The sequence below is a fragment of the Pogona vitticeps genome, chromosome 6 (genome assembly GCF_051106095.1).
Source record: "Pogona vitticeps strain Pit_001003342236 chromosome 6, PviZW2.1, whole genome shotgun sequence".
Lineage (NCBI taxonomy): Eukaryota > Metazoa > Chordata > Lepidosauria > Squamata > Agamidae > Pogona > Pogona vitticeps.
Window position 1 is genome coordinate 66,794,006 of NC_135788.1, and position 27,023 is coordinate 66,821,028.

Sequence of the window (27,023 nt, forward strand, 5' to 3'; positions counted from 1 at the left end):
ACACACAACTTCTAAATTTCCCTGAAGTGTGATTTCCCCCTCTTAACAAGGTACATAGAGAACACATTCTTTGTTTTAAAGGGGAAACCCCACTTATTTTCTGCCATTGCTGCCACAACAACAAATATGGCAACAACAGAAGCTGACTCCTGGAGGCTGTTTACCCTAGAGATCATCAACAGCAACCAACCAGCAGATATAAATCAGGTGCCACAGTTGAGAAGGCCCTTCTCTTGCTGACAGATAATACCTACAGAAGAGCCTCTGCTGGTGATATTAAATCACATGTAGGAAGAGGTGGATCCTTTAGATATCTAAGTCACTAGTGCTTAGGGTTTTAAAAAACAACAGTAGCCACCTGAACTGGACTTGGACACCAACAGGCAATCAGTACACGTTGTTCAGAACCAGTGCAACCCTTCTCTGTTATTGGCTGCTTTAATGGTTTTTAAACTAGTACATTATGCTGTAGATCATGAAATTTTTATATGCTATTTTTGACATTGAATACACAGTAAGATGGCACACTGTTTTTTGTTCTGCAATAAAGAAATATTGATTAGCTGGTCAAGAGTTAAGAACTCCTTCCAGGTTATTAAGACAGGAAGATGTTGTTAAGATGAAAAATGACTCTGTGTTTTCTTCCTAGTATATCAGAAAGAAGCATAATAGCGTGGATGGGGAAGCAAACTGCTAATATATCTGTTGCAAAGAACTGATTTGTGCACTTACTAGCAAGGATAACACAATATACACCCCATCTTTCTCCACCAAGCATGTGATTTAATTGTGAGGATTACAATTAGGTACACTCAAGGGGGATTGGATATTGGATTTCTTCCTTTTCTGACTTGTATAGTGACTGTGAAAAACTACAAGACACCTCCACTGCAGGCATATCATTATCCACATCGATGCTGCTGCAATCTTCAAGAGCACATAAAGCAGAAATTCTGTTATGTTTGACTTGTTTCTTTCTGCTCTTGTTTTTATCGTATCGTGCAAGGATGGTAGTGGTGGGGAGTTAATTGCCAGTAATCACTGTTCCAGGAAAAAGTTTCAAAAGAATTTTCAGGAGACAATATTAATGCAAGATTAATACCGTCAGAAAAAAAACTCATGGGGGAGAAAGGAAGCAAAGCAAAGCATGCTGCTTATATACTGCCCCATAGTGCTTCAAGCACTCTCTGGGCAGTTTACAAGTTAATTATGCAGGCTACACATTGGCCGCCCCCCCCAGCAAGCTGGGTACTCATTTTACCGACCTCGGGAGGATAGAAGGCTGAGTCAACCTTGAGCTGCTACCTGGGATTGAACTCCAGGTTGTGAGCACAGTTTTGGCTGCAGTACAGTGGTTTAACCACTGTGCCATGAGGCTCTTCAAGGTAAGGGTTTCAGAGAAATGCCTGGTGATGTACTAAGCCATTAAAAAAACAAGCTAAGATTTAAGTGTTGGCAGAAAATGTACAAGGCCCCTGTATATAAGTCCCGCTGACATCACTTAATAGTACCTGTGACTCTGACTCTAAATTGGAAGGGGGAAAAAAGCACAACTGTGGCAGGCAGGATTAGGGCACCAGCATATGGATCATCTTTCTCCAATGCAGCGCCTACAGAAGCCACAGCAGTAAAGAGGGGTGGACTGCTCGTGAGGTTTTGAGCCCATTGCCTCTCTGAGATATATGCATATGCCTTTGGATTTTTAAAACTGTGACCATTTTAGAAGGTCAGAGAAAAATCTTTAAATCGATATTTTGAGGGCTAAAACTCTCAGAACTACCGAGTTTCGTATTCATATCCCAAGGGAATATGAATACAAAAATCCCATGTCTACCTGGAACAATTGGCAATAAAAGAAATAAAAATGTTGCCCATCTTTAGTTTATTGATTTTGAATGAGGACTACAATGTATTTTGGTTGGCTGTTTTTTACCATAATGTTTCACATTAATTACTATGTGTGGTACTGTACTCAGAGGGATAATTATTTCATTGTTCCATGCATGTATGTCTTTTACAATATCATACAATTCTATATCTGAAATCAATAACTATGATTAGGATGCTTAGGGTGTAAATTATGTGTTTTAATGAAAAACTGCACAATTCTTGTAAAGACAGTTTATGCTACAGTGTTATTGGGAAAAAAAAGGTACTGAAGCTATATGACTTACAGAGAATAACTTCTCCACTATTCTTGGCTTATAAAGCCATTCAAAACTTCAAATACTGTACAATCAATCTTCTTTCAACACAGATCAGTTCACTCTGTAGTATGTGACAGCACAACTGGGGAAATGAAGTAATATTCCAGCTTTATTCCCATTCATATAGTGTCTAATATCAGGGGATCTGGAAGCATTCTTTATATTGGCATCATTTTTAAGACGGAAAAAAGAAAATCTGGACAAATTACTATAAAATGAAATAAGCATTTAAACTTGGTTATACTCGTTTCAGCTGCTGAAGTGTGAACATCTAGGGCTGCATTATTTGTACAACTCCTATATAAACCAGGCCAGTTGTTAAGATCTTCACCAGAGACCCATTCCTTGGCAACACCAATTTCTGAAGTGTGGTGGTATCTACTAGAGGCAAACATGCTACCAAGGAATCCCTCTCCTTGTCTGAATTTACCAGCACTAAATTTCACAGTATTTGGGGATCATGTAGAAGCAATCCTATTTACTGAGTCTCCTCAGCATCTTAGAGAATTTCTAAACCTTCCATATTTTATGACCTGCACGCAACACTGGAGAAGACAGAGTGCGAAGGGATGACAAAGGACAGCACAGTCGGTAGTTCTGAAAATGAAATCCTTAAAGTGTGGAATTCTCTGACAAATAATGTTAAGTCAGTGAAAGCACTTGGAATTGCTCTTCTTTCTTTCTTTGGGTCATTTTATGCTTGTGAGCAGCAGTTTTCAGCTTTGAATTACATCAAATCTGATACCAGAAACAGACTGATTACCTGAGTGCTGCATGTGTTTCTCTCAAACTAATTCCGTATGAGCTGACGTTTGACAAATGATCAGCATGCATACAACATCAAAAATCACATAAATTGTGCAAAAGCATGCCAAATCCAAACCTTTACCTAATGTAGTGTTTGCAATCCAAGACACTAGTTTAGGAGTTGCTTAAAGTGTGATAAGCAAGTTTAGTTTTCTTGTTTATCTCGCTCATACTAATACAGGTTGACTTTTTAACTTTTACTAATCCAACACCTGTATAAGCAGGGAAAGGACCTGGAGTAAGGCTTGCCCCATACAATTTCAGTCTGGCATATAATATTACAAGTTGAGTATCTCTTATCCAAAAAATACATGCACAGAATTATTTTAAAAGTTTGTACAAATTACCTGGCTTCAGGCCATGTGTACAATGTATTACTTTAATCATTTTTTCCATTTACTAGAGTTGATGGGTTTTTTTCAATAAAAAGGTGTTTGTATCATTGAAAGCTCTGTTACTGGGTATTTATTTGAAGAGAAAATGTGTTGATTAGTTCAGACAACTGTATGAGGTTTTTTTTTTTCCTAAACTAAAACCTCAGTACAGTATTCAGGTTTAATTGCAGTGTTGGCACTTCAAAAGAAATAATTTGGTTTTGTGTTGCAGTTTGGGCACTTGGACTCAAAAAGGTTCACCATCACTGGCCTAGGGGTACCACAGAGGTTTATCTGTGAGCCTTGAGGCAAGGAAGGAGAGAGGGAAAGATGCCAGGGCCAGGGTGGGGCTACATGCAATAACTGCCACTATTGTCAGGGAATAATGCCTGATTTTGTACTACCCCATGACTAGGTATCAGTACTCACAAAGAAAAACAAAAGAACTGTCCAAAGACAGTCTCAAGACACTGCATGTGACACAGTATGTTAAGGCTAACACATGAAAAAGAAGTAAGAACTCTTCTAAGATGATGATGATGATGATGATGATGATGATGATGATGATGATGATGATGATGATGATGATGATGATGATGATGATATGTAAAAGAGGAAATTTCAGCAAGTGGTGCTTATCATAAATGCTGCCTCTTCTGAAATACATCTCCTTCAGAACTGTTACACATAGTGATCTCCAGTAAGTGCTTTTCATTTAAAATTGTACTAAGCCTTGTCCTCTGTTATGTCAGCACCTTAGGAAAGCAAAGAAGCTCTATCTCTTGGTTTTCTCTTTTTTATGTGTGTGACATTATTAAAGCCCTGATAACAAAATATGGCAACCTTACCCTTCCTAACTTTGTCATGTAACTACATTATAGTTGGTTTCATTAAGATGAATGTTTTCCCCAAATTACAATCAGACTATTCAAAGGCACATCCTTGGGTCTATTGGTGTTTTTTTTAACCAGACATGAAACCAACACAGCATCATACTCTTGAAGAAACTTGGGAAGAAATAATTTGCAAAGAGAGATGACACAAATCAGCTACGTAGGTTTTCTTACACCTTGGTTTCCAGGGAAAATAGGCAATGCTTCACTGTTGCACTACCCACATCTAACAGTATTTTCCTAAGGATTCACACTCTGAATTCCATGCTTTAAAAATAAAAATAAATCTGCCAGAATTGAGCCAGTGGATCCAAAGAATCAACTATAATCTCTGAGCTATTTTCGTATGCTGTTAAGTAACAGCACGCTATAAAGTTTCTTTGCCTTACAGCCAAAACCAAAATATTCCATGCTGCCTGGAAGCCAGGCATACATTTCAGTGTAAGCAGAAGGACAGCGGCTTTTAAAACAGAATTGGTTTGTAAATGCTGAAAATGGACCAATCTGTACAGCTGAAATGTTAAGCATTTTATGGTAGGAACCTAGTCAAATTGCAACCTGTTCTTCCCTCCTCCTACAAGCACAGGTAGTTTTCTTACACTGATGTCATTGGTCAACTAACCTTAGTACAATTTTAAATGAAAAGCAATCACTGGAGATTACAATCGGGAGTATGAGACTAGCATGTTTTGGAGGTTTATCTTCTCCTGAGGCTATGAAAGCATCTGGAGGTGGGAGAATTTTTGATCAAATAGATAGAAGGGAAAGCAAAGTTTAAGGAGCTCTTTTAGTCTCCTGTATTTGCTTCTTATTTAAAACTTCAATCAACTGATGCCACCAAATTCAATTCATATGGGATCGTGTGCACACTCACAGATTGTCAATAAACCTAAGCATGTCACCTATTCTTGGAACTTTGCTTCTGACATTCACATTCAAGCTTATTGCCATTTGAAGTTAATTACATAAGAGCTGGAGGTACTTAAGATATCAAATCTGCCAATGAACTCTCTAGCTATCTCTTACTTTATGCATATACTTAACATCTTATTTTTTTCCTACTACATAGTCAAGGGCTCCAAGTATCTAATGTAATAACAAAAACACACATTTCAAAAACACACAAAAAAGCTACAAGTCAGAAAACTATGGAAACAATATACACAGCAGCTGAAATCCCATAACAGGAGCACAGTAAGCTGCAACTAGAATAGGGCCACTGAGTCAATGGGGATTTGGTAAGTCAACTCCTTCATAAGTTCCAATGATTCAAATGGGCCTATTCTAGTTGTGATTTACTACACTACACAATAGGATTTTAGCTGGTAAGAGGCAAAATTATTACCTATCATATTAGAAGATTGGCAAATCAATAAGTCCTTAATGGTACGGCTGAAGTCATGGAACCCCTTATTAAATGTTGCTTAAGACTGAAGGGGAGCTACAGTGACATCTAAATCTCAGTGTTCATTAGTTAATTGCCAATGGAGTGTAGGAACAATGCATATTTTACTGTAGAAATCCCTCAATCCACCTTTTGGAGGACTATGAACAACAAAATATCATTTTGCTTTGTCTGTTTGTTTGTTTCTGCATGTTGATCCCTCCTGCCTTGTCTAGTTTACCTAAGCTCAGTTTGCTGTGAGCGCCAAACCAGGCACACTACAGTTAATACTAATCCTAGCTGGCCCCTAATCTATTATTTCAAACAGAAATGAGAAGCATTGGTTTTGGGCTACCTCTCCCAGAATTCCCCACCTGGCAAAACAGCAGCCATGCTGGCCCATGTTTAGCAGGAAGTAGTCCCAAAAGAAGAGTATCAGGCAATAATAATAATAATAATAATAATAATAATAATAATAATAATAATAATAATAATAATAATAATAATAATAATAATAATAATAATAATAATAATAATAATAATAATAATAATAATAATAATAATAATAATAAATTAATTAAAAATACAACAAAAATGTTGTGACACCTTAAAAATTAGCTACTTTATTTTAGTATAAGCTTTCATGGACAAGTCCATTTCTTGAGCAAAGTGGATTTGTCCACAAAAGCTCACAATAAAATATAGTAGTTAGTCTTTAAGGTGCCACATTTTTGTTTTCTTAATTTTAAAAAAAAATCTTTTCTTTTTGGTCTGATATGCTGGCAGAGACTAACATGGCTACCTATTCTAAAACGACAACCAAAAGAGGAATGTTTCCCATCTCTGTGCTGAAATGGGTTTGTAAACCATGGTTTGAAGGTAAACTATGGTGATTACAGCAAACTACAGTTAGGCAAAGTAGGCAAGACTAGTTCCAGCTCCAAGGGGCCCCTGACATATGGCCCTCCAACAGGGTTTCCATTACATTGTTATCCCTCGCACTCCTAGATGTCTTGGTGATATTCTGACTGGCACAGGATACCCACCATTTATTTCCCACAATGCTAAAGTTATGCTGGGATCATTATGGAATATTAAAACAGCAGATGTCTGTCTAGCCAATGATGAGCAAAATATTATTTTAAAGGGAGGGTAGGAAATACACTGTAAGGAGAATAGTTGTTGCCAGGGCACTGGGCCCAAATGCCCATATATGCAACTGCCCATATATGCTACATGGTCACACTGGCCCAAGAACCAGGAGAAAGAGAGGGGATCAGGACACGATAGGGAAGAAGAGAAATTAACCACCACCACAACAGAAAAGTTTAACAACTGACAGAAAGGGAATGTATCAAATGACTGTGAAAAACCTTAAAATCAAAATTAAGAAGTGAAAATACAATCAAAGCCATAAACACATGGACAGTTCCAGTACTTAGGAATCCAGCTGGAATAACAGGTTGGACTCAAAATAAATTTGAAGAACTGAATAAAAATACACAGAAACTAATGAACATGTATCATGTACTACATCCAAAAAGTGATGTTGACAGATTATATTTACCATGAAAAAATGAAGACCTTGGATTACTGCAAATACAGCAGGTAGTAGAGAAGTAAACAAGAAGCCTAAATGATTATATCAATACCCAGAGAAAAATTACTTAAGGCAGTGAAAATGGAGAATATTTTGAAAACAACAGAAACAAAGGCTCAATATAAGAAACAACAATTTGAAAATAAATTAAACAGCTTGAAAAATATAGTACTACATGGACAACACCTGAGAAATATTGAAGGAAAGCATGATCATAATTCAACACAGACATGGCTAAAACCAGGGACTCTTAAGAAAGAAACCAAAGGCTTGATTTCTGCTGCACAAGAACAAGCACTCCAAACCAACATGATGAATGCTAAGATCCAAGGAATTAGTGCTAACAGCAAATGTCGACTCTGCTGAGAAAAAGATGAAACTGTGTCACACCTTATCTGTTAATGTCCAAAGATTGCACAAACAGATCACAAAGTTAGACATGATAGAGAAGCAAAATTAGTGCACTGGTCATTAGGGAAAAAATAATAACTTGCCAGCCTCCAAAAATCTGTGGGAACATCAGGTAGAGAAGGTGTCAGAAAATGAGGAAGTCAAGATTTTGTGGGATTTCCAGATACAATCTGATAGATACCTTGAACAGAACACACCAGGCATAGTAGTAATACTGTAGAACAAAGAAATGCCTGGATCACTGACATTGCAATTCCAGGGGTTGCTAGAGTTGAAAATAAAAAATTGGAAAAACTAACAAAGTACAGAGACCTGGAAATCAAACATCTCACTTGTGGAAGAAACACACCAGTGGCCCCCATAGTCATTGTGGCTTTGGGAACAAGATCAAGAAACTTCACACAGTACTATAAGCAGTTGCAGATCTCAGAAATCACATCATCAGAGCTACAAAAAAAAACAGTATTAGGAAAAACATACACACTGCACCAATATTTAACAGATACTTCAGGTTTTGGTTCAAATATGTATCTGTTATATAATACCAGTCAATGTTTTTAAAATTTTGACTTTGCCTGGTGTTTTTAACAACCACCAACAACAACAACAACAACAACTTTGAACTGAAGAGCTGGAAGGGACCCAATGGATCATCAAGTCCAGCCCCTGTCAAGGAGGCACAGTGGGGAATTGAACTCCCAAGCTCTGGTTCTAGAGCCAGAGACCTAAACCACTGAGCTAGTACAGAACAGATAACCTTTTGGATTATAATTCCCAGAATCCCCAGCCAGCACTGTGGGTGACCACACTTACTTGGAGGTGATTTGGTGATTTGGCTTGATTCTGGCAATGCATGTACAGTACTATTTTTTATGTAGTGAAAGGTGCCATGTGTTCATCTGAGCAGCAAGAAACCAAGGATGTTAAATATTACTTTCCCCAGTAACTATTTCTGATCAGTTTAAGAGGATTACCCCATAACTATCCAAAGGGTGCTTATAGAAATGAAATTAAATGCTTGATCATTTCTCACTGCAACATCCTTCTGATTATTCAGAGAAGATATTTTCACTCCTCCATGATAGCTCTGTGTCACAACTCTCGACTTCCTTGTTTAGAATTCAAGGGAACTTCTTAGCCAACTGTTACCCACCCTTTTTAAACTAGAATTACTGCCACTGTCTAAAACTGTTTGTTTTAGGAGAAAAAAACGAGGAGGGAAAAGATGAATTTAAATACTAGACCATATCAAATTTAATCAAATTAATAAAAATGTGTGGGTAACTGAAGGCCATCTTTCAAAGTTCAAAAGAGATGATTTTCAATGAAAATACATGAGATTTTGAAATAAATAGAGCTTGCTTCTAAAGAAGAGCCGGGTATGGCCCTTCAGACGGTTGTGCACTACACCTCCCTCACCGCTGCTGGCTAGGACTGAACTGGATTTTAAGCCAAAGCATTAAAATATCTGGAAGGTCACAATTATCCTTCCCTAATCTAAAGCAAGAGCCAGATGTTTCTATTAAAAAAAAACTTGGAATTCAGGAGTCAAGACAATAGGAGTGGATGTGTCACTATTTGTTAAATAAATAAACACACACACACAATTTTTTTCTAAATCAACAACAGCTGCAGGCAGAATAACAATGACAACTCACTTCAGAGTTCAGCAGAAACGCACTAAACCATCATCAGCCAGCCCTGCTGAGGTCAATGACCAGAATCACAGTGGGAAGTGCCTGGAACAGACACAGCCTGGGGTATGGGCAGGGGAAAAAACACTGCACATATGCCTGCTGTTCTGCAAACCACAGACATGTGAGAAAAAGGAGAAATAAGCTTCATATGATTGGCAGTCTTCCTGTGATGACACTTCAGAGTGACCAACTCAGCTGCAGATGTAATAGCTTTAACATTTTTTTCTTTTTCAGTGAACATATAGTTAAAAGCTTCCAATTCTATTTAAACATAAAATGACGCTCACAAATACCTGGAGCATCAGCTGAAATTATGCTGCAATCATTTAGATTTATTCTGCAGTGGGGAAATTTCTTTTCGTACATTTGTTTTATTTATTACTTTCAAACTATACCTAGTTAAATCAAATGACAGTAAGAATCTTTTTTAAAGTGTATAATTAAAGGCACTATATAAAATTAACAAATGAAATGGGAATTTTCTCTTGAGTAAGGAGGGATGAGGACTGTACCACTGGGGATGTTGGCTAGGGCTGAGGAGAGCTGCAGCTCAACATTTCCAAAGCTTGGAGAAACTTTTAGACAAAACGTTGTCATAAGGACACACTCCTTGCAGAGTACTATACTATAACTTCAATGTACTGCAGTGAATACTTACTAGGAACAAGCTTCAGGGGACATTTTTTAATAAACATATTCAGGACAGTACATGACTTTTGCTTTGTATAACAAAGCACATGGAACTTCCTAAAGTACTGTATCGCTCTTTACAAAGTAGCTCCTCGGAGACATCAGCGAAGACAAATGTTATTCAGATTTTAAAAGGTCTAGCTATGGAACATTTACATTCTTCTATTTTCTTGCCCTGTGCCTGTTGCTGTCACACCTAGTTAAGTGAAAAAAGAGAAGTGTTTGCATTAAAAAAAAAACCCTCTGACCATTTACCTAGCGGCAAGTCGCCCTGAATTCAACAAGATCTGCTTTATTATGAGATGTATCTAGATTTGCAATTGGGAAATGTAACTCAGTGGAAATGACCAGAGAAGGATGGCTTGGCTATATTACAGTGCCATTTTTCCCAATGCCAACTCCATAAACAGAATGAGACATGTAAAAACGTCTGTCCAGTCATAAGAAACAAAACACGGTGTGAATCATAAAAGTGATAGTTGGACCACAAATTATTTCTTAATTTATCAAGATCAATATAAACAAAAGGAGATCTGAAGGAGGAAAGAAGACAAAGAGAAGAAGAATTAGGGACCTGGCTGAGAATATGAAACAAAATAGAACATTGAGAATTCACTTAGCCCTCTTCACACATTATGTAAAGGCATGAGGGATGAACATTTAGCAGCCAAACAAAAGGGTATTATGCACACACCAATGTATGTCTGTAGCAGAGAGTGGTAAAGTTAACTTTCTTGACTAAGTTCCCAGAAAACCCTAGCTGGGACAAGGAGCGCCCATGCTGGTAGGAATACGTATCTTGCTATTTTGCACAGCTCTGGGGTGTAGCACTCTACCATATATGGTAAGGTTTCCTTTCCATTATATTACACACTTTAAGGAATTCAAACAAGACAGTCCACCACTACCTGTACCTCTATATTTGATCAGAAAAACAACTTTGCCCCTCCCCAGATCTATCACAGGTTAACACTCTGCACCCCTTTCAAATTTCTGCAACAAAAAATGCAACTACATTTTGAGAGCAAAGTGAAAAAGGCCCTTAAAACAAGAAAAGCAAGGCTTGTTTTAAATAAATCTTCCCCATTGTCCTGAATTTTGATTTTTAAACACTACCTCTACCTCACCAGTTTCTCCCCCCAATGCATACTCAATATTCCATGGCCAATGAACATGCCCAATTGTCTTTGGGCCAGTTCTCGCCACCTCTTTGTTTTTTCTAAAACTGATTTCATTATATTTTTTGCAAACATCTAGGCTCCTCTGGGCATAAGGATACCTCCATCTTCTAACTCAGTTTGTGCCATTTTGGCTTTAGTCCTTTTGGCACTTGTTTCTTGAGCTCACAATCAGAGGGGGTGTTACTGTGATTACATCCGGAAACACACAAGATGAAATAAAACTCTAAATATGTTTTCCCAGGTCCATTCAAGTTCAATGGGACTTATTTTCTAGTAGATCTGTCCTGGGTTGCTGTCCAAGTAAACAGTTTCTCAGGAAGTTGTCGTCTGTCTTACTGAAATGAATGGTCTTGCACTGCTCCCACAATTTCTGTTCAATAATTAACCAATTATATACTAACATCCTAAATATTATTTCCAGATGTCATAATGCAAACAGCACTGAAAGTGCAGAGGGAAAAGTTACCATATTTTTACATCTATAAGATGCTACTTTTTCCTAAAATCATTACCCTAAAAATTAAGGGGCGTCTTTTATATAGATTTGTCCGAAGACAGTTTCCGTTGTCACGGGGTCAGCGTGACTAGGGAACGCCGTTTTACCTTCCCACTGAGCTGGTACCTATTTATCTACTCGCATTTACATGCTTTCAAACTGCTAGGTTGGCAAGGAGCTGGGACAAAGCGATGGGAGCTCACTCCATTGCGTGGATTCGATCTTATGACTGCTGGTCTTCTGACCCTGCAATACAGGCTTCTGCGATTTATCCCACAGCGCCACCACATCTACACAGAGACAATTACTCAAAGTTGGGACACTTTAATTAAGAGCAAACTGCCACTGCCAGTCACATCATTTCCCTGGTGCCAGTGCAAGTCAGTCAGGGCTTACCCTTCATCCAACCCTCACTATATTCAATCTTGAGCTACTTAAGCTACATTTCCTTGTCCCATACACAATAGAAAAGTGGTTTCGGTCAAGTTACTAACAAAGATCTTAGAACAGAGGACTTTTCATGGTTTAAGACCAGTCAAATTAGTAAGTAAAAGTAACAGGAAAAACTAGTTTAAACAAACTATGCCAAAAGTGCCAAAAGTGCTGAGTGAAGGGAAAAGGCGGCAAACAGAAGACAAGAGACAGGTGTAGACTTGATATACATTCCCCTCAACCAAAGCTTAGGAAGTCAAGACAGAATTGATGAGTTTAAAATAACCTCTCCAAACTCTGTGCTTAACGTAGAACCTGTAAAACAGCATGAAGCTACAGCATCCTTTTTTCAGCTTAAATGCTTCCAGAAACAGATATCACTCAAATGTTCAGCTCAAATCTGCCTGTTTGCAAGTTCTAGTCATTTCCACACATGCCTCCTAGAGCTATAGAGAACTACTCTACTCCATCTTCTGCATGATAGTTTTTCACACAGAAGACTGCTGTCCTATCTCCCCTTAATTTTTTTTTACAAAGGAACAGCTGGAAAGATTAGGTGAAAGAATGGACTTCATGGCTGAGATAGGGTGCACATCCGTTCCCAGAACAGAAAGGTGGCAGTCCAGACTTACACACAATTCTACAACAGTGAAAAGGAAAACATTCAGAAGGTATACAAGGGATGGAGAGTTAGGGAATGTTTTTAAACTAAATGATGTCCTTTGAAAAAACACACTCCAAAAGAAGAGTATACACGTAACTATATTTTACAAAGAAAAGTAAGTAGTTAAAGAAACATGAAGCATCAGTAGAGCGTTGTGGAGGGGGAAGGTGTTTTTTGTTTTGTTTTTAACTAGAAGGGTGTTTCATTTCCTGTAACATTAGTGCAAAAAAAAATTAAGTCAAATAAAGCTCTTACACAGTATTTTATGTGGCCAGTGCAACTGACCAATACTGAACTGGGCACATATAGTGGGAAAACAGTGGGGAAGACCAGAGATTTAACAATATAGGTTAAGACGATGCAACTCGCCAGTCAGGATTATCCCTTCTATCTCAATCTTTTTCTTTGCCACACCCTATGCTTTCTGCTCTTATTTCTGGGTATTATTCTGCCAGGAATCTTCATTCTCCCAACTTTGCCACCCTCAAGCTCCCTGCTTTCTCTAATGCTCCACTAATCTCTCCTTTTAAGGAGTGCCACTAAGGTTGCAGACTTATCCTCTAAGGGCTTAAGAAAACACTTTGGATATATTAGTCTTTGGAGAAAAGATCATCAGCTGCTGAAGAGGCTGCAAGGCAGTCTGAAGATCCAACAAGACCGGTTTGTGATTTGTCCATGACAACAGCACCACAATCCTCAGATTACTGTTTCCCAATCCAACATGTCATCTTGTAAAGTGTTTTGTACAAAGCCCAAATATATTGTCCCATCATTATTATCAGCACAGCCATTAAATCCTGAATTTCTTCAGACAAGGCAGCCTCAGTGTGGAAGGAAAAATCCTTCCTGACCACCAGTCTTGGAGTTCCCAACAAGACAAACTTCTCCTAACTCCGTGTGAAACTGTTGAGCAGCAAGACGGAAGATGCCCCTTCAGAATTCCAAACCTAGCTCAAGTTCCTGAGAAAATGTATAGGAGGCATCAGTGACAGCTTGGGGTCACTGCCAAGAGCACATTTCCTGAGATTTTAGGGGTGAGGCCATCTCCATCCCGATTCATAAACCATCCATAATAATAAGCACGTACTATATTTGATCAGATGAACATAATTCTCATAGATCAGGAAAGATTGACGGCAATCTATCTGGGGAACAATTTTGCCCCCCCCCCCAAGATCTATCTCAGGTTAACAAGCAAAGCTTGTTTTAAACAAATCTTCCCATTGTCCTGAATTTTGATTTTTAAACTGCCTTTGAAGCAAAACCTTTCTGTTTCTTTTAGATGGTATTCAGCAGGATTTTTTTTAAATTGCAATATTATTTTAGAGGTGGGAAAGGGCCTGCAAAAACAGTTCTGAGGAACATGCAAACCATTTGCTATCATACACACCCATGTCCTGTACTTAATAACAAATCCCTTCCTCTGCATATGCTTGCAAGTACCTTTATTCCCACCACTATTAACATATCTGCCGTACTCAGGCATTGGAGATATGCCATGAGAATCCCTGTCTCCAAATGAGGAAGGAAGCGGACTAAGAATAGGCAGCACACATGGGAGGAAGAGAATCCTGTTTCCTGTGGCAATTGGATTGGTGCACCTTTGATCTTAATCACCTTCAGTTCAGGAGAGGCAAGGATTGTAAGCTTTAAGAGTCTGCTCAGGTGCCACCATCATGGAATAACATGATGATCAAGACCAGTCATTTTAGAACAGGCCAGTTATGGAATTCTAGTCACAGTCTGCTTCCAATCACTTACTTGTGCAGGATTATGTGTTATTGTTTTGTAAGACCATATGGTATATTATAAAAAGCAAGGCTAGCTTGACAACAGAAGGTATTGTTTGATTTAAAATCTTTTGTGAAAGGGCAGGAAAGATGAGGAAGAAAATCTAAACTTAAACACAATAATCCAAATACATTAAGGAAAAAAGATACAAGCTATTTTGCACACTGATTCACAAGGGGAGATTTCTATAATATATACAGAATAATCTGTACCTGTTTGCTCTGGTGGAAGTCATGTTCAGTTCAATGAGACTTGCTCCCAGATACGTATACAGTATATAAGATTGCAGCCTCAGTAATTCATGAGCAGCCCCAGTAATTCACTTGCCATATCTTAAATAGCAGCAACAAAGAAGTTCACTAGGCAAACACGGATAGTATTTGGCACACTGAATAGCACCCTGAGAATCTCAGTCACTGTATGCTGAAAAAGCTGGAAAAGATTGGAAATGGACACAGAATTGTTTATCCAAGGTAAGGAGCAGATTACACTAGTTAATGACCTGATCTTATACTCTTTAGAAAAGCCTTTTTTCTTCTCAATTGTGCCTATTATTCCACTCAATATTTACTGTGTCTTCAAAGATCATGCAGACGTGTAGACAATGTTGTCTTCTCATAAGCCCACAATGCATTTTGAATACATTCTGGATTCGAAGGGGTTGCAAAATATACACCTTGGCTTGAACACAGGTGATGCTAAACCAGGGATCATCTTTGCATACTTTTGTAGCTATCCATTTTTATCTCAAGACTGTGTTTTTCCCTGTATTTTTATTACACCAGAGTTTTTTTTGGATGCATTCCAAGGTATTATTAGAATGGGTCCAGGAAAATACACAGAGATAAAGGAAGAGATAAGAAATAAAACAGCCACACCTTCCTGCACTGCCAAGCTAGCAAGCACTTACTATACAAAAATAAACCAGCTGAGATATCTAATGTTTGTAGATGTTTTGAAACACTTATTTAGTGGACTAGCAGCAGAGTCACTTGGTCCCAACACATAGGACTCCTTCTGCACCAGCACCATTATGGAGATGGAAGAAAAGAGGCACTCAGTGCAGATCCACGCACAGAATATAATGCTTTGCTTGAGAGTCTAGAGGAAGAAAACACCCACAAGCTTATAGACATCACACTTGCAAAAGGAAGTTCAGAATGCATGGACAGACTACATGGCTTCCTCATATCTTCAAAATACAGCTGGAACCTTTTTCCTGCAGGAGAATGCAAGACATAGCCGGACTTTGCCTTTTCACTCTTGCCTAACAGATCTAGTCTAGATGCGACCACAGTTGTGGGACACCCCCCCATACACTAGCCAAATCACTCCTCATCTCTCTTTAACAAGTTTGTCCCAGTTTCTGATGATTGTGACATAATAAGAGGACCATCCTTTTAAAAAATTTCAGCAAACCACAGGCACGGAGAAGACATAAACAAAGGTTTCCAGTTAAAAGAACAAGCTGTATAAAGAAACAGAAAATATGCTGCTCAGACAAAGCTAAATTCCCCAGTAATCTCCAGAATGAAAAGATGATCAAAGGAGGCCAGAGGTTCAGAGGTTTACTACAGGTTAATGACTCAAGTAATTCTGCAAACCCTACAGCCAAGAACACCAATACCTCCTATGAGTTAAATACTGTAATTGGAGTTATAAAAATAATGAATAATCAAGTAAACCTAGCCACCCACAATTTTAAAGAGATGGAAATGATTCATTAAAAGGAGAAGGGAAAAGAAGAGCATGGAGGCTGTGAAAAGCTAGAATATTTATTCAAGAGCATAGAAGAAGCTTTTGAAAAGGATTAACACAACTGATGTGCCAAACAACATGAAACATAACTGGATTATGGAATCTACCAAGGGGTGGAAACAAATATCCTACAATACTTCTGCTGCAGGACAAGATCAGAAGGATTTGTTTTCCTCACTTTAGAAGATGGGGAGAAGGACCATGGAGGTCTGGCTTTCTAGGCTCCAGGTAAATACTGTGCAGAAGCCACCTTGTCTAGCTCTCCCTTGTTCACCTGCTGCTCTGAGTTAATCGAATCTTCCAACAAACCCATCTAAAGGTAACACATTCTCAGCATAGCAATTGCCTTGAAGATGTGCTTCGGCTTGTTAAACCTAAGAGTAATCATATCAAATAAGCATTAGGAACAAGCACCAACTGTTACAACAAAAGTTTCTAAAATAAAAACAAAGAAAGTCTGCTACACAAGTCTACATACATTAGGGTTTAGACCAGCAATTCCTAACCTTAGATCCTCAGATGTTCTGGGACTAAAATTCCCATAAGTCTTCACCACTAGTTGTGCTGGTCAGAATTTCTGAGCGTTGTAGTCCAAGAACATCTAGGGACCCAAGGTTGAGAACCTCTGGTTTAAAACCTTTTCAGTCCCGTGCACTGGACCTAGGCTTGACTCTGAAGCCAGGGGCTGCCTATGCACATGCACACAAATTTGCACATTCCTCCTTCCATATTCAATACATAAGTATGCCTGCATGCATTCTTTTCTTCCCCATTTCTCCATGTTGTTATAAAAAAGTTTACCTTTCCTCTCTGGGAAATCTAGTGAGCACTGGAGGGAGTGGAAGTGAAAGTTCTCAGTCTCCAGTAATCTTTCCAATGAGGTCACAGCTTCTCTACCACCATTAGTAGCAAAGGGTGAATTCATCATACAAGGAAGGCTGATACAGTTCAGGAGCATCAGAATGGCAGCTTTTGCCCTGCCACCCAACTGAGTGTCTCAAATGTGGAAAGATTAAGTGAGACCCAGGAACTGCAAGCTGTGCATCCCAATATTAACAGGTGCTCAAATATCACTTTTACTGGAATTTGCAGGAAGGCAAGTGCATTAGAATTGAGGATAATATGATTAAACAGCTTAGGGAAATCCCACGTATGATAGATAAATTGATAAATTACACATGAAACTGGCCTAATCTAGTCTTGCTGAGTCATATTAACATTCATCTTTGCACCTCATTTATATGTCTGGAGTCAAGAAGTGTCAGGACACCAGTTCAGGACTGCCCATAGTCATGCAATTGGAATCAACTGCTATTGCTGATTGTCATCCGAAGCTTATCTTAATTGGAAGATTGCCAACTTCACAGTCTATGTGGCCCATGCCTTTGACTACCTTCTGATATAACACAAAACAAGCACAGGAAAACTCCTCCCATCACTCACTGCCACACCAGGAAGTGTTGCCCATTGGAAATTTCTGTAAAAAGGAACAAACCCAGTAAAAAAGTCAACAACTCTAGTTAATTAACATGAGCAGCTGCTTGATTTATCATCTGAGTTATAACAGAATAATTTCCTCCCCAATAATAATTATCAGAGACTGGGATGCAACTTCTTTTAGGACAACCATTTATGGAAGTCTGTTCTGATTTCAATTGAGTGACTTCTTTAGGACAAACATGGAGGCAACAGACTATATATCTCTATCTGAAGCCTACAATCTCAAACTTCAACAGCATGTTTTCTGCTTCAATATTGAATTTCCCTGTTCAAAAAAACCTGGAATGTCAGATAGAAGAGTTCTGGCTTGTCTTTTTCAGGACATGTTAGTCTTCTAGATCTTGGGAGTTCAAGTGTGAGCTATTTCCTACACCTAAACCTTGTGGCACAGGACAGGAAAGGTGATACCATGATAGCATAGTTACATGATCAGAACTTGCATTCCACACATGTTTACTTGGGAATAAATTCGACTGGATAATGGGAACTACATTTTTGAAAGCACATTCACTGGCCTCCGTCACAAACTGAATGAATGTTTGTAATAAGAAAGAGTAATTCTAAATAAGGCATTTTCAAGGTATAACAAGCTGATGTAGTAGTTATACGCATGTAACTAGTACTGAGGAGACCAGGGCTTAAATTCCCTGAGGAATCATTCTATCTCAGCCTAACGCACCATGCAGGGTGTTTGTGAGAATAAATGGGAAAAGTTGGAGAAATATATATGGTGCCCTGAGCTCACTGGAAGAAAGGTAAGATAGAAATATAACTAATATTAAAAATATTTCAAGTCCCATGTGTTCCCATATTTAGAATCACAAAATGAACTGTAGGTATAGATACCCAGCATGGTGCAGGAGATAGACGGGCTCAAGAGACTGGGTTCAAATTCCTCCTTGGCAATGAAAATTCCCGGGAGGGGGTGGCACTGGTAAAGCTGCTCCTTAAATATCTCACTTACCTTAAAAGCTCTGTTATGGTTGCTGTTGGTTGGTTTCAACTTGAAAGCACAATAACACACACAGCTGTAGATATATACTGGACCTGGAAATAGTTTGTTGCTAAAAGTGCTACACTGTGTCATAACTATACATCCCAACTTGTTCACAATTTACATAATCTGTCATTCCCAATTTACAAAGCTTCCCATAAATTATGGGGCAATTCTCAAAACCAGGTATGCTTTCTACAGTAATACAGGTTTCTCATACATTTTGGATCACACAACACTATGTTGCAAAACAAGATGATTGCAGCACAGTCTTCGTTACCAAATGTCTCAATTGCTCATTATTTCCTCCTGATCCAACACAAACAAACTTCTCATTGCTCCATAAGGCTTATGAACGAAACAAAACACACTACAACATAATCTAGCAAACAGATGAACCTCCACACGGTGGCCATGAGAACAACAGTCATCATCCAAATGCATGTTGAAGTACAAATAAAATATAGAAATAAAAGTACTTTAGTAATAATAATATAATCAATTATGAATCTGAAAGCACTTTAGCCTAAAATACCCAACTACATATTTTCGATATACTTTTCCCAACCAGAAACTGAGAAAGCAATCACTGGTGTGTTTTTTTAATTGTACAGTATCTCCTTCAGAACCCAGCTTTTACTGGAAAAACAGACAACTTGCTTTTCATGATGGAATGGAAAAAAAGAAAAAAGAATTATGTATGACAAACAGCATTACTTCAACATCAAGAATAATGAATTCACCCCTTACTGGACTTTGGATGAACACCACACTGTTTTCAAGCAATGTTTGCCATAGAAACGCATACTTCAGGACACAGAAGGGACACAGCTCAGTGCCAGAGCCCATGCATTATTTGTAGAAGACTGCAGGCTCAATTCTGTTATCTCTAGGAAGGACTGGGAAAGACCCTTGCCTAAAACCCTGGATGGCCACTACCAATCAGTACAACAAATAATGTACTACATTGGCCAATCCTCTGACTTATATAAGGCAGTTTCCCAATGCTCCTGGAGCACACTGCCTTCATCTTTTTTTAAGCTAATTGAAAAGATGTCTGCAGTAGCTTCACTGTGACCATTCAATATTCTCACCGCTGGACAAAGAAGTCTTTGCCCTGAACCTGTGGACTCAAATATTACTAAGAGAATTTAAATTCTGCAGGAAGTAACTCAGATTGGAAACATGGATTGGCTCTCATACATTCACTTTGCAGCTGATTTAAACATGAGCGTTGATGCACAAAATATCAAGACACTTACATGTGTTGAGCACTGATATGCTGCCATATTGCTGGCCTGTGTAAGTCAACAAAAGGAGCGAAGGTTTACATCAGCATGGCCATTTGGCCACAAACTACAGGTGTATAATTAGCCCAGGCATGGGTTAGCATGGAGGAGCTTTTATAGCTCCAATGTGGGTAAAGTGCTCTATCGTGTAGATTCATAATTAAATCATTATTTACATTTATCAAGATGCAAAAATCTGATCCATTTGGACTCTCAGGTGCACAGAATTTGGTCCACAGCTACTTAAACCTCAGATTCAAACTACATGTGTGATTAACCATGGCCCTGCCCCGGTCATACAGAAAGCAGGGTGGCGTCCAGTTTAAAGACCAAAATGGGCACAGGAGTGCTGAATGTACCTTCTCCTATGTGCCCACCTCCTCAAGTGTACTGGGCCCAGCCTTGCTCACTTTCACTTGAAACAGATTGTAGGGAAGCTACAGTGGACAGGAGGAGGAGGGATTAACATGGATTTCGCCACATGCCCCTTCTACTTTTTAATTAGACTCCCACTTTTCACTTTTTCATGTGACTGGAACAAACTGAATCTAAATTGGATGAAGATGTTTCCGCCAAAAAGTGAAACCCCAGGAACAGAATGCACCAGCTGAGTGGAACCTTGTTCTCTCCTAAGATCTTCAGGTTAAATTACCCAAGCATAAATCAAAAACTCAAGGATGGTTGTGCTGTTTAGTTCAACAGTCATGAAAAGAAGAAGAAATTCAGTAGGATCTAACCAGGATCTAACCAAGAGGTACAGCAGCAAATGATATCTTCCAACCACTGAAATCAAAGTGCACAGTACCCATAAATTATTCTGGCACTTAAGGCAGAGAACCCAGAAACACTGCTTCCTATCCCTCGCAGTGAAAAGCAGACAAACATTTAAAAATATAATAGAAAGGTAAATTAGTAACAATTTGATACCCATCAGTGCCACCCAAAGCACGCTGCCTGAGGCAGCCACTTAACTCTACCTAATGACAAAGCTGATCCTGAGAGCTTTCAGAAACAGTACTGCTTAATTACCACATAGCAACCTATTGAGTAAGGTGGCTATTTTCTTTCTGAGACAACCTGAACGGATGCTTTTTCTGGGATAACAAAAGCTGTGAAGAGAGACCTTAGTAATATCTGCTGTACTTGGAAAACAGTCGTTTCTGCTTCTTGGTGGTGTTCGTGATTTTTGTTAACAAGGAAAAAATTCTGCACAAAATTCCACAGAGATCAATAAGGTTTAAATTAAACATCATTACAGTATGTCCAGAGGTGGCATGACTATAAACACATGACAGTGGGTCTGTAGATTAACAGGTTTGTCTATGATGGGGTGAGCAAACCAGATGTCAGACTGCAATTCCCATTAATACCTAGACAGCACAGCCAATGGTGAGGGATGATGGAAACCGCAATCCAACAACACTTGACAATCTATGGGATATAAATCCCCAGACCCCAATCTATAGACTTACAGGTGAAAAGGGAATGGTTGAGTCAGATTTCAGGATTAATTATTGGGATAAAAACACAGATACTGAACTAAGAAACTAGGAGTGAAGGAAGAGAAAAACCGCATACACTGCTTAATTGCCTAAAACATTTCCACAGCACCCATACCTGTTTTCCAGCAGGGTCATGCACACAACCTCACGCACCCCAGGATTGTTGGCTTTTTCAACAGAGCAGTTTTGCAGATTCCAAGTGGCCACCCTCACCACAGGCCTTCCATCCCTCAGCCCACCAAACATTTCAACTGTGGGCCGTGTGGAGATGATCTGAGTTGGCCCTCCTGGTGGAAAATCCAAATCCTCACTCTGCAGGCTTAATGAGGTGGGACTTGGGTGAGGCTTGACAGTGAAATTGAGGCCACCGTTGGTATTAGTCGAAGGAGGCCTGGACCGCTCCGCAAAGATCTGCTGCCGGATTTTGTCCAAAAACGACGAGTTGATGCAGTCCATTTTGACTAGATCCTCAATGCTTTTGAAGGGACCGTGCTCTCTACGGTACTCAACAATACAGTTGGCTATTTTCTCTGTGATGCCACGGATGCTCATGAGTTGAGCAGGTGTGGCTGTGTTAATATTGATCTTAGCAGCAGAAAGTTGGTCGAGGTGCTGGTCCTTTCTCAAAGAGCTGGGTGAGTGCTGAGCAGAGTTGCCCTTGCTGCTCACACAGATTTCAAACTTTACCTGTTCTAGTTTGGCAGCTCCGACCCCACTCACCAAGGCTAAGTCTTCAACTTTCTTGAAGCCACCAATATACTCTCGATATTCCACAATGTTTTGGGCGACCATTCTGGTAATCCCAGGGAGAGTCATGAGTTCCTCCTCTGTGGCTGTATTGATGTTGAGTCTCTCCTGGTTCACCAGGATGTTGCTGAAGTTGCATGCTGCACTAAATTTACGACTGTGACATAGGTCTGAGGGGTCTCTGGGGATGGAGCGGTGACAGCCAAGGTTACCCCCCATTGTTTGTATGAACAGCAGAATAATCCAAGGTCACTTAGTTTTAGTCTTGCTGCTCTAATGGAATATGGTTGTTCTCCAGGAGGACTGGTGCTTGGCACTCAAGTCAAAATGACTGCCAGTCAGGCCACTTCAGAAGATGAGCTAAAAGGAAAGGGCCTCAATGAAAAACCTAAACACAAATATTTCCTCATGAGAGGGAGGAGGGGCTGTAAATACTGCGCTTAAAATCAAACTTGGCAGCCACTGGGCTATTAGCTGGTTTCTGAATGGGGCTTCACCAGCGAAACACAAGGGAAAGTTAAAAAATATTCTGAACGCACACAGAGGCATGCATGCAACACGCAAGGGCAGTCCGTCACAAAACCTGCTAGTCAACAAGCCAGCCTCCTTTCCTTTCGTTTATTGGGAGGGAAGGCGTTCCCTGTCCCGATCGCCTCTGACAGGACGAGGAAGTGGTGTCCCACATTGAAGAGAGGCAAGACCGAACGGATCCACCAGAGCAAGCCCTTAAAAAGTGCCAGCAATACAGCGGGGGTGGGAGCGCGACATCCCAGCGCTGCGGATCCCGGGCAAAAAAAAAGAGAGCCGTTCTCAGTGGAACATTTCGGCGGGGGTTGCACCCGATCCTCGGGAGGGATGCGCGGTTCCTCGCAGGGCGGCTGCTCGTCCAGTCCTCCCCTCTCCGCGTGTGAGTCTTGTCTTTCCTTCCTTCGCCAGTCGATCTGCCACCTTTCTCAGGTCTCTGCGAACCCAGAGGGACGAGGATCAGGAGCGGAGGAAGAAACCCAAGCAACAATCTCCGTCCTCTGGTGGGCTTTCGTAGCCCGGCCAGCCCTCCACGGCCGGCCTTCTCGCTCCCTCCTCGTCCTAGGAAATCTGTGTGGCTGGACTCGAGAGTTGAGAGCCGCTCTCCGCAGACGCGACGGAGCAGCGCCCTCGGCAGCCACCCTCCCAAGCCAGCAGCACCTCCGACCTCTGCCTTCGTCGCTGGTTTACCAGAGTTGTTTTGTGCCGGAGGATAGGAAGCGCGGCGGCAATGGCCGGCCCGCCCTCCGTGCAGGGGAGGCGGGGCCTGAGCTGCTCTTGCCGCCTATGCGAGACGCGCTCCAAGGCTCTCCCTTTACCCTACTGAGAGCTGGCTGTAGCCAAGCGCCAAAAAAATGGACGCCGCCGCCAGGGCAGAAGTCCAGCAGCTGCCCTCGGTCCCAGACGCCCTCTACAACGTCCCACGCAAGCCCCGTCCCGCTGCCTTCGCTCCTTCAGTCCCCGTGTGATCGTGTCTCTCTGACGAGCCTACTTATTCTACACCCTGCCCCGCGTGACCAGTGCGCGCCACATAAAGCCATGCCCTGGGTATGCGTTCTCAAGGCCCGCGCAAAACCGCGACATTTCGATAACCTGAGGCGCAGGAGCAAATTGTCATCATCCTCCTCCTGACCCGTACGCACACGCCCGCGGGCGGACACTCAAGGCGTAGCTATGACAATGTCTCCCGAGAAAGATTTGAGTTCCGCACGTGAGGCAGAAAAAGTCCCACAACCACATTTCCCATACAGTATCTGTAAGCCGCCTTACAAGAACACCAGGCTGCCAACAAAGGGTCTTCTGGCACCTTAAAGATTAACAAGATTTATTTGAAACAAGCTCTTGTGGCCGTCAGCTTGATATTCACAAAAAATCATGTCAAATAAGACATGTTATGTCCATCCGCACAAGACTCGTTGGTCATTTTCTTGGAACAGACTAGAAACTCACATGGCTCCCCATGGGAAATTTGTACTGACAAGCAGCCATGTTCATAGATACTGGTATTAGAGAGAGAGAGAGAGAGAGAGAGAGAGAGAGAGAGAGAGAGAGAGAGAGAGAGAGAGAGAGAGAGAGAGAGAATGATTGCTACAAGCAACTTTGAAATAACAGGACCTTTATTTATTTAGCAGTTAAATAATAAATGGATCCAAGAGCCTTTTGACCATGCTATATTAAGTCATCTCCAGGCAACCAAACCATGGCACCTCTTGAAAAGAAGGGAATAGTTGCCAGTGCATCATTCAGTAAATTTGTAACTATCCTATGCCTTACCACTGCTGCTTCTGCCTCTTGTTTTCCACCAAAACAAAACTGTCAAGAAACTTGAGCTGGTCCAAAATGCAGGAACCAGATTTCTGACCGGGGCTGGTTACAGGGATCATATAATCGCCATGTTACAGTAGCTCCACTGGCTGCCATTCTGAACACAAATAGCTATCTCAGGGATCACGTCTCCCATTATGAGTAAGTTTGGTTGTTCAGATCAACAGGAGAGGCCTTCCTTCACAGGTGCATCTGATGGGGGGGGGGGACAAGAGAGGGCCTTTTCTGTTGACGCTCCCAGACTTTGGAACTTCCTCCCACAGGAGGCCAGACTGGCCCTATCTTTGTTGTTCTTTCGCAAGTAGGCAAAGATCTTTCTCTCTAGGAATATTTGCCCTAAGTGATTGGCTCCATGAGAAACTTTGTGTTGCTTTGTAAACGCTTGTGAAAATGAAACTATAAATGGACTCAGTTCTGTTGGTGCTTAACTCTGTAATACTGTATCACAGAGAACTTAGTCAACCTCCAGATTCATTGAAGGATCCAGGGAGACCTGATGAATTTTACATCAAGCTACTTCTTTCTAAACAAGACTCACTTATTACACACTCTGCAACAAAATGTTGTGCAGCAGCAATGGCACAGCACTCGCTTATAGTCTCCTGAGGTCACAGGTTGACTGGTTTTAGCATGAGGGTGGTTTATTGTTGCGTGTAGAGAAATTTTGTGGTCCCAGCCGAAGGGACGAAAAGTTTACAAATATTTACAAATATGTAGGAAGGACTCCCTATACCCCAAAGCCCCTGTTCAAACCAGTTTGCCCTAGACGATCCAGTGGTTCAAATGATAGCTATAAAATGCTGTAACTGATTCTCCCCATATATTATAACTAGTACACAATCAAGTATCTGTTGTACACTTTTCAAACTGCATTTTGTATATTTTACCTATATAATAAGTTTTACGAACTGGTCACCCGACCGTAATAAATAAATTCATTCATGAATGAGTGACTTTGGGATGGATAGTTATGCATTAATGCTCTGACTGGGTCTTTAGTACTACATGTGCTTATTATCTTTTAATAATGCAATCAACTGTTGTATACTTATTGTTTTAAGTTTTAAATACTGTTTTTCAATTATGTAAGCCACCTTGGGTCCCTTTTAAGGAGAAAGGCATGGTACAGTAAAAACATTTTAAATAAATAAAACAAATAACTTATGGCATTCTGGCATGGTTTGGGAGTAGCTCTGTAGTGGACAAAAAAGCTCTACAGAGAACCATTAAAATTGCCCAGAATATCATCGGGCTCCAGCTACCAACCCTGAATGACATCTTCACATCCCGCTGTCTAAGGAAATCACATAGCATCCTGAGAGACTCTTCCCATCCTGCTTATAACTTTTTTGAACTGTTACCATCTGGCAGAAGATATAGAACAATTAAGACTCGGACCACACGTTTTCTAAATAGTTTTTATCCTAGAGCTATAATTACAATTAATAATGAGCTTAAAGACCACCAGTAGTGAATAATTAGTTGGACTGTGTTACTTGGCCTGAGGTGTAGATGTTTGTATTTTTAGTGGGGGATTTCTAGTGGGTGGGGAGTGTTTGGGGAATGTTATGTGTGTGCATGTGTCTGGTCTCTGGGTGTCTGTGAATTTCGTTGTATGATATACTGTGTATATACTTACAATGACAATAAATTATATTATTATTATTAAATAGCAAGAGTTACAAAACCTCACCAAATCTTTTGAGGAGAAAAAGACTGATAGTGGTAGTGTAGGTTTTTTCCAAGATTGAAAGCAGTACCGAAGAGCTCTCAGTTAAAATACATTGTTGTCATTCTATTTTTCCTTTGCTTCTTCAAAAGTAGCCTGGTGAATTTACAGTTTACAAATGAAAGATTGCTAAATCTCTCTATAGAGTTCCATGTGAAAGAAAAGGAGTTTGTGCAATAAAAGACTCAAACATAAGCACCCTATTTCCTATTTATTTATTTACATTTCTATGCCACCTTTACCCAAGGTGGATCACAAGTTAACCAGAACCAATAGCAAGCAAATTTGAACTACAATGATATACGACATTAAAAGCAATTAAACATAAACTGAATTAAAACTGTATTCTCAAAGGCTTTCACGGCTGGGATCCAATGGTTGTTGTAGGTTTTGCGGGTTGTTTGGCCATGTTCTGAGGTTTTTTTTTTCTTCCTAACGTTTCGCCAGTCTTCAAAATACAGAAGTACTGGACAACACCAGTAATCATTATGTTAGACTGCACAGGGAAGCCATTGAAATCCACGAACA

The 27,023-nt window shown here is 40.1% G+C and overlaps 1 protein-coding gene across 1 annotated transcript in view; it reads right to left on the reverse strand.

Annotated features, from left to right (window-relative positions):
- EEPD1 (endonuclease/exonuclease/phosphatase family domain containing 1) overlaps window positions 1-23,304 on the reverse strand; it is a 61,061-nt gene extending 37,757 nt beyond the window's left edge. Inside the window, exon 1 of the mRNA XM_020788166.3 lies at window positions 21,786-23,304. Coding sequence (XP_020643825.3) covers window positions 21,786-22,636 — 851 coding nt within the window. The 5' untranslated portion in view covers window positions 22,637-23,304. The remainder of the gene's footprint in view (window positions 1-21,785) is intronic.
- Between the last annotated feature and the right edge of the window lie 3,719 nt (window positions 23,305-27,023).